Source organism: Chiloscyllium plagiosum, chromosome 14, assembly GCF_004010195.1.
Source record: "Chiloscyllium plagiosum isolate BGI_BamShark_2017 chromosome 14, ASM401019v2, whole genome shotgun sequence".
In the NCBI taxonomy this organism is placed as follows: domain Eukaryota; kingdom Metazoa; phylum Chordata; class Chondrichthyes; order Orectolobiformes; family Hemiscylliidae; genus Chiloscyllium; species Chiloscyllium plagiosum.
The window spans coordinates 32,087,189-32,096,424 of record NC_057723.1 but is presented as its reverse complement, the minus strand read 5'-3'; the positions used below and the strand labels follow the sequence as shown (position 1 = coordinate 32,096,424).

At 39.9% G+C, this 9,236-nt stretch overlaps 1 protein-coding gene across 3 annotated transcripts in view; it reads right to left on the bottom strand.

The window, feature by feature from the left end:
* slc25a48 (solute carrier family 25 member 48) overlaps positions 1–9,236 on the bottom strand; it is a 39,384-nt gene that overhangs the window by 22,826 nt on the left and 7,322 nt on the right. Inside the window, exons 5-6 of one of the 3 annotated variants that reach the window (XR_006313579.1) lie at positions 3,893–4,162; positions 2,265–2,361 (exon numbers count right to left, since the gene is read on the bottom strand). The exons of 1 other annotated variant lie outside the window; for it this stretch is intronic. Coding sequence is in view for 1 of the 2 variants with exons in the window: in XM_043703484.1 (XP_043559419.1) it covers positions 3,893–4,162 (270 nt within the window). In the remaining variant the exon portion in view is untranslated. The remainder of the gene's footprint in view (positions 1–2,264; positions 2,362–3,892; positions 4,163–9,236) is intronic. One more of the 3 variants, XM_043703484.1, reaches the window with a different exon arrangement.

Sequence of the window (9,236 nt, the reverse complement as noted above, 5' to 3'; positions counted from 1 at the left end):
GGGCTGGGACTGAGATAAGGTGGGGGAGAGGGGAAATGAGGAAGCTGGAGAAATCTACATTCATCCCATGTGGTTGGAGGTTCCTAGGTGGAAGATGAGGCGCTCTTCCTCCAGGCATCATGTGGCCAGGGTCCGGCGATGGAGGAGTCCAAGGACCTGCATGTCTTTGGCGGAGTGGGAGGGGGAGTTAAAGTGTTCAGCCACGGGGCGGTTTAGTTGGTTGGTGCGGGTGTCCCAGAGGTTTTCCCTGCAACGTTCCGCAAGTAGGCGGCCTGTCTCCCCAATGTAGAGGAGACCACATCGGGTGCAGCGGATACAGTAAATGATGTGTGTGGAGGTGCAGATGAATTTGCGATGGATATGGAAGGATCCATTGGGGCCTTGGAGGGAGGTGAGGGGGGAGGCATGGACGCAAGTTTTGCACTTCTTGCGGTTGCAGGGTAAGGTGCTGGGAGTGGAGGTTGTGGACCTGACGAGGGAGTCGCCTGTCACACAAATGAGTTTAGATTACTTACAGTGTGGAAACAGGCCCTTCGGCCCAACAAGTCCACACCAACCTGCCGAAGCACAACCCACCCATACCCATTCCCCCTTCACCTGACACTACAGGCAATTTAGCATGGCCAATTCACCTAACCTGCACATTTTTGGACTGTGGGAGGAAACCCACGCAGACATGGGGAGAATGTCTGTGTGGAGTTTGCACAGTCACCTGAGGCAGGAATCGAACCTGGGTCTCTAGCGCTGTGAGGCAGCAGTGCTAACCACTGTGCCACCATGCCGCCCACTTTCTTTCCTTTTCTAAACTACATTTAAGGGTGTTTCCATTGTTTGTAGCTATCCATTTTCCCGTACAGAGATTAGAATGATTAGAATTTCAGTACCAATGTGATATTAAGACTTTGGGCCTTATAATCAAAAGACCAGCAGAAAGCAACAAACAACATATCCCTTCCTCTGTATGCAACAAACAGGTTAGCAACTGTACTCAATCAGCATGTATCTGTGAACATCAAATTAGAATTGATTCCATAACTGACTAATAATCCATAGTATATGAAGAATTATATTGACAACACATTTAACATTGTTATAGAGGTTTACAGTGTGGTGCACTTGCATGCACTCAAAGCAACATGTTAATATGTAGTGTTAATATGTTCTTTGCAGACAGAATGAAAAGTACACATACTGCACCTGTTTCAAATCAATGAATGGTCACTCTCTGGTTCATTTCTCAAGATAATACGTTTACCATTCGGCATTAACCTGCCTGGTTTAATATTCAAACAAAGCTTAATTGTCAGCCATCATTTAACTGAGGCACTCTCCATGGCAATATTTTAATCACTCAGAGTTCATGTCCACCAATCTCCTTCCATATAGTATCAGTACTGTTTTCCCGTTACATTTGCATATAGTCCTGATGAGTTCATGATGAAAGGTTTTGTGTCTTTTTTCAGCTATACTCAAGCACAGTACTGTATATGTTGTGTGCAAATCTAAGGAGCACTGATAATATTTTAAATACAAATACACAATTAAATAACAAAGGTTCATAAAATACATATACTGTTTTTAAAAAGTGTTGCATTTTATATGCCCAATCTATTTCATTTGTTCAATTTACATATTTTCAAAAGGATTGGCTGCTGAGCTTTGGAAGGACTCATCACCCAAAGTACCTCCATAGGATCACACTCAGCTATTGAAGAAGAGAACATTAATGAACAGCTACGACAGACCGATCCTCAAAGGACTGAAGGGAGCACTTATAGCATGTAATCCAGAACTGGGAGAATGAGGGCTATTTATTTCTTATCAGTGCTTAACAAATGAATTGTAGCACCAATCTGCAAAAAGTGACATTGTGTGTCATAAACAAACATAGATATGGAACAGCACAGAAGGCTTCTTTGGTCCATTGTGCCTTTGCCAGCTCTTTGAAATAACTTTCCAATTGGTCTCACTGTCCTGCTCTTGTGTTGTTACTGTGCATTCAGGCGTTACCAGACTGCGCAGAGCGCAGATGTTTTCAATGACCTTATAAAGAAGGAGCATGACCTTCTCATGTGAGCTATCAGTGCATGCTGGAAGTAGTGGCTGACTATTCCTTGAGTTTTTTTGACAGAATTTCTGTACTGGTAAGAGATGTCCCTGTGGAGGATCCTGCCACAGATGTGAAGTCCTATGCAAGCTCAACAGCACACTGCGAGATCTGGATTCCCAGACCTCCTATCCCATCTGGAGCTATGATTGCTCACCCCTCACCAGGCACCTCATCATCATCCTCCCTTTCCTCCTCTGAGGCAGTGGTGGGTATTAGGTGCGAGTCTGAGGAACTGGATATGGAGGAATCATCTGTAGTAACATGAAAGAGTATTTTCACTAACTGGCCATCCAGGAACTCCAGATTTTTTTTAGAATGACTGTTTCAGAAGAGAATCAAAAAATTATTTTCTTCAAGCACAACAAATGTGTACAGACAGAGGACATAATAATGTAAGTGACTGCAAGACATTCGAGATATTAAACAAGGCATATGAACCTCATTGTGATATTATTCTTTTTAATTATGTGTAAGAACACCAAGGAAATGCTGGCTCCCTCCCCCTGAACATTAAAACATTTTGCAAGCATTTTTAGAGCCACTATTTTCAAAGGCAACATTGCCATATTGCCCCCTCCCTAAATAATATTTTTTTAAACTGTGAACAATTGTAAATATTGATATGCATTTTGTTATTGCCTTGTTAAGAGTCCTGCAGAAATTTTAGTACTGTAGAAATATTGTTTATGTTTCAGGTCTTTGATAATTATGTCCTAATTTAATTTAAGACTTGGTGGTATTTCACTAAAATGGGTTCTTGTGAATAGTTCCTTTTTCTTTGAATATTGCCTCTTACCATAAGAAAATATTCAGCTATGGTTATTTTCACTAATTGCATTGATAAATTTAATTAAATTTATTTATTGTTCATATGAATTTTAACTCTCTACTGCTGGTCAGTTAAAATGCTTTTTATTAGAGATGCAAAATTGTTCATTATCAAATGTACTTAGTTACTGCTATGAAGAAAAGTCCAAACGTTATAATGGAGCTCTAAGGCTTTCCCCTATTCAAATTATTCTCCAAAATTCTTCAGGTTAGTGTTCCCTAACTGATCGAAGGCAACTTGCTCACAGACATTTGCTGACAGTGCTGTCTAACTGGCTAATAATAAATATGCAGGAGAGGCCAATACCTGTTGTATCTCACAAATCAAGACTATTTTAAAACATCTTGTTAATTTTAATCAATGTGTAACATCTATTTGAAATTAATTCAATTAAAGCAATAAAAACAAGATAACATCCTTTCAATGTTAATCTATTGCTCCAAATATCACTCAGGATGACAAGCTTAACTGTCCATAGGGCTTCCCCTGATTAGCGGATGGTTTGTGATTTACATAAACACAATCAAAACAAGGTAAACAATGTTTACTCTGGGGCATTATTGGAATTTTTACTGAAATTACAGAAGATGACCTGGAGAATCGCTGTGGAAGTTATCAGTAAGGGTGTATCTCTTGATCTCTTGGAGCCAACTGACACAAAACTTAACTTTGGTAGTCTCAGTCCATTTCATTGCAGGCATGAGTTCACAGCACAAAACATCCTGTTCCTTCAAAATAATTTGTCTATCTCACTGAAAGAAAGCACAAAAATGTCTGGCATTGCAAAAAGGCATCGCTGCAGTCTTGTTCTGAGCTTAATAATGCACAAAGTGATTTATTCGTTAATTAATCACCAATGAAGACACATCCTACATTTCAAAAGAACATCAACAAATTTTAATTACAGGAAAGAAAGCATTGCACACATTTTCTCAAATCTGAAAAACTCTTACCTGCCACACCACCAGCCAGCCACACACAAAACAGATTGGGTGCTTTGCTCCCTTCGGGTGTCATCCAGTCACACAGCAACATGTAAGGAACAAAGTATAAACAATATCCTGGAACATCTCTGAGGTACATGGCTCCAACACCTCGATACAGTCCAACAATGCCTTCGGTCCGCAGTATTCTGCTAATGAGGTGCACAGGCCCCCTGTATAGAGGCTGATCATTCAGTGCAAGGGAGTGCAAGGCACTCGCACCAACCAAGTTTAGTTTAGCTGTAGAAGTGTAAAAAAGATTTAGCAAATCTTGAATGTAGCTAATGTTCTGAAACAAATCAGCTTTTTTTAAACCGTAAGTGAAAAGCTGCATAATATTCCAGAATAAGGAAGCGTAAAAGAAAATCAAGACGTAAAAACTTCGTATCCACGACAACATTCTACGAACTCTATTTATCTTCATGACATGATTGAAAATATTTAATGTAAGAATAGCCTGGCTCCTCAGAACTACCGCTATGCATGTTGAGGAAAGTTAGAAGATTCACATGTGGGAATCAGTAGCGGAACTTGGCCTTAAGTTGATGGTGTAGGGATAAATAAGACGAGCTGGAAAGGACACCCTAAGTAGAAGGGAATCACAACTCAAAGGCAAAGGAGTCACAAAATGTGATACATATGGAATATCATTGGATTCAAGACTTGCTTGCAATGGTGCTAGCATGGGTGTGCAGTGTGTTCATGCCAGCTTGAAAAGGGGGAAAATTATGATATCCCTTAGCCGGAAATGCAGATTTGCCAAGTCATTGCCATGCTGCACTTTGCAGCATCTGTTCACACTGAAAGCATTTGCAACTAAACAATTCATCTCCAATCCCCTCAGCCAAAAGCAGTCCAAAGGCAGTTACATTTCTCCAAGATTGTGGTCACTGAACTCAAAAATTCTGAACACAGCTTATCAGCCTGGAATGCCCTATTGGATTTCTGCTCTGAGGCAGGGACCCTAATTTTAGATGACTTTCTGTGCCCCAGTGCCACAATACATTGATGTGAGATCCTCGATATGATTTTGGAAACATCGAGAATTACTGGCCAATGCGCATGCTGCTTGCTATTCAGTTAAGAACAACAGGAATGCTCCTTAGGCTGGAAGGCCACAGAGAGCATGCCCCACCATCACAGATGGATGCAGCTGATGCAGGTAAGAGATGAAGAGAGAACAACTCAAACTGAAGATGTCCTCTTAAAACTTATAGGCATTCTGTAGTTAAAAACTGGTTACACTTGCCAGGGTGCATCTTGGCAGAGGAACCCTTCCATCCAGTGGTCTCTGACCATTGCTGTAGCTGTGTATAAGCTGTGGCTGCAAATGGAAAAGAAAACCTGGATGGCTCTGTAATTCACTTTGTGAAGTTATATTTTAAGTCTTATATAACTGGATAATCCAGAATTGCAGAAAATATGTTGGAATGAATATTTGGATTCTTAAGGGCAAAATATACTTAGTTCAGAGCTGCAGCATATTTGAACCCGAACTAGCCATCATTACATTTTATAAAAAAGGACAATAAGACTCAGGAACAAGAGCAGGCCAATGGTCCTACAGGTCTGCTCCATCATTCAATAAGATCATTGCTGATTTGGTTATGGTCTCAACTCTACTGTGTTGCTTAACTCCATCATCTGTCAAAAATTTAAATCAGTGTGAAATAAATTCAATGATCCAGTCTCCATGACTGTCCAGGGAAGAAAATTACACTTACCAGTAAGCCTCAAAAGAGAAATAATACTCTTCACCTCGATCTTAAACACTTAAACTGCAAGTGTGGAAATGGGGGAGGGGGAGGGGGAGGAAGAAAAGTGGTTTAAAAACTGAAGAAAAAAGAAAAACAAAAGTGGATAGGGCAAGGCAATGGGTAATGATAGTTGGTAAAGATTTTTTAAAAATTGTTTTAGTGGTGTAAATGACAATAACAGAAACATCAGAGAGCTGTTTTCAGACATACAGGAACAGGTTAAGATCTGAAATTGTTGAACTGAATGTCTGACAGGTTGAAAAGTTCCTGATTGAAAGATGAAGTGCTGTTTCTCAACTTTACTCCTGCTTCAGTAGAACAGTGTAGGAAACCAAAGACAAAAAGGTCAGAGTGTGAATGGGGTTGAGAATGATAGGTGACTTGACACTCGGGATCATGCATGTGTTCTGTAAGGTAGTTACTCAATCTGCATTCGGTCCCCTCAGTGTGTATGAAGCCCCAGTATGAACAAAAAAATATAGTGAATTAAATTCAAAAAAGAATAAATAAATCACTGGTTCACCTGGCAGAAGTGCTGTGAAGTCTCAATGGTAGAAAGGGAGAAAATGAAAGGGTATATGCTGCAACTCCTGGGCTGTCATGGGCCTATAAGGAAGTGCTGAGAGTAATTCAGGAATAGCTAAAGCAGTCGTGGAAGGTACAGTCTCTTTGGAACAATGAATGGAAGAATATATTTGGTGTTGTCACAATGCTAAAAGTGACAGAAATGGGTGATTCATTCAATTTGCAGGCTGGTGGCATTTAAACTGAATCACATTGTGAGTCTCGAAGAAAAGGGTTGAGAGCAGATGAATTTGCAAAGAAAACCAGCATATACCCCATGGCCCTCTGTGCATCACATGACCACAAAGCCCAGGCATTCCAAACTATTGGTCAATGCTGAGCAGTTAGCACTCCCACAGTAGCTTGCACGTCATTGGAGCTCTAGCTTATGATCAACAAACACAAATCCTGTCACAGCTACGTCGTATGGGGTTGGTTTATGCAAGGGCATGAGGCCAGGCCACAGCTCAAAAGCCTATAGAAATGAGGACTCCCGGGAAGTTTAGAGTCTGCAGCAGACAGGAGCATCAAGCAGCACAAACTCCAGTAAGCAGGTAACTATTCCAGAAGAACTTAATGCAAGTAGCAAGTTACAGTTCTTTTAATATTTTAAATCTTTGTTTTCTTGGTAAGTTTAAAATATGACCAAAAGTAAAGCAAAGGATACTTCAAGCTTCTTAGAAAGAAATTCTGTGCACATTTCAAAAAAATGAAATGGCTTTCCAAGATCATCAAATAGAAATATTTGCAACATGCAAACTGAAGGTACAAATTGATGAGATTTTCACTTATTGTGAAACTGGTGATGTCCTATGCACTGTTTGCACTACAGCAAAAACTGGAGATGAGTTTAGCACTGAGTAAAAGTGATACCATTGGATAGTGAACTATCTAGACTGCATTTGAATTTGGTGATTCTGGAAGCTCTTAGCAGTGACACATGCATATGAAGATACAGTTTCAGTGCAAGACAAAGATATTTGGTACCTAAGCCTGCTCTGCTATTGATCAAGATCATAATTGACATAATTACTTCACATCTTTGCCTATTCCAATACCATATCACTCTATCTCTTCAAGAATCTATTTACCTCTGAGTTAATAAATATTCAAAGACAACTTCCACTACGTTTTGAAGAAGATGGTTCAAAATATTCATGACTCTCTGTAAAAAAAACATTTTTCCATCTCAGTCTTAAATGGGATGATACTATTATAAACTGTGACCCCCTAGTTCCAAATTTTCTAACAGTGGAAAAATCTTTTATGTGCTTATGTGTTTTAATCAAGATACAGTTTACTCCTCTGAGCCCCAGTGGGTGTAAGTCTCGCCTGTCCAACCTTTCCTCATAACACAATACATTCATTCCATGAACTGGTCTCATAAACTGTCTTTTAAAATGTTTCCAATGCATTTACAACCTTCCTTGAATTAGGAGACCGACACATTACACCTAACACACCATATGGGGTCTCACAATTCCTGTATAATTAAAGCATGGCCTCCCTAATTTTGTATTCAAATATTCTCACATTAAGTAATAACAACCTATCAGTTTCCTTAATTATTGCTGGACCTGCAAAATAATATTTTGTGATTTATGCACTTGTATTTCAGACCTCTATTCTCTCATCACTTAATTTCATTTTTAAAAAATTCAATCAAATTAGACAGTTTTACATGTTCCCACATTGGTTCTATTTACCAAATCTTATGTACTCATTTGTCCTATTCACATCCCATTGTAGGCTCCTATGTTATCTTCACAACTTACTTTCCTACCTATCTTTGTGTGACCAGCAAATTCAGCATCTAAATCGTTGGTCCCTTCTTCTAAGTCATATACAGTATATAAATTGTAAAAGGGTAAGCTCCTGGCACTGATCTTTGTGGCACAGCACCTGTTATATCTTGGCACTTGGAAATGACCTATTTATGCCCTCTCTCTGTTTCCTGTTAGCTAGCCAATTTTCTATCTATGCCAATGTGTGACTCCTGACTTGTGAGTTTTTATTTCCCTGATAACCTTTGAAATGGGATCTTATTAAATCCCATTTGAAAATCTAAGTACAGTGTATATCTATTCCCCATCATCCACAGCAGGTTACTTCTTCAAATAAATTTGTTAAATATGATTTTCTTTTCACAAAACCATGTCAACAATGCCTGGTTACTTTGAACTTTTCTAAGTGAGGTTAAAGTCTTTAATAACAGTTTCTAACATCTATCCTATCACAACTGGTAAGCTTATTGCCCTGCAGTTTTCTGCTTTCTGTTTCCCTCCCTTTTTGAACAAAGCAGTTATGCTTGCGATTTTAAACTCTAATCGAACTTTCCTAAATCGAGAAAACTTTGGAAAACAAACATCAAGACATCAACTATCTCACTAGCCACTTCTTTTAAGGCCCTTCTTTTGAGAATAGAGATGTTGAGGGGTTGGATGTCCATGTTGAAAAACTCTGATTTTCAGCAGATCTTTTCACAGAAAGTACATGAGAACAAAATTGCCAGATCAATTTCTAATGCATGTATTTTACAGCAGAGATCACCGGACAAAAATCAAGTGTAGGAATGCTTGATGATATTTTTCTTTAGGAGAAAGTGAGGACTGCAGATGCTGGAGATCAGAGCTGAAAGATGTGTTGCTGGAAAAGTGCAGCAGGTCAGTTAGCATCAAAGGAACAGGAGAATCGACATTTCGGGCATAAATCCTTCTTCAGGAATGAGGAGGGTGTGCCAAGCAGGCTAAGATAAAAGGTAGGGAGGAGGGACTTGGGGGAGGGGCGTTGGGAATATGATAGGTGGAAGGAGGTTAAGGTGAAGGTGATAGGCTGGAGAGGGAGTAGGAACATTTCAGAGAACACCTCTGGGACACCCGCACCAACCAACCCAACCGCCCCGTAGCTGAACACTTTAACTCCCCCTCCCACACTGCCAAGGACATGCAGGTCCTTGGCCTCCACCATCGCCAGACCATGGCAACACGATGCCT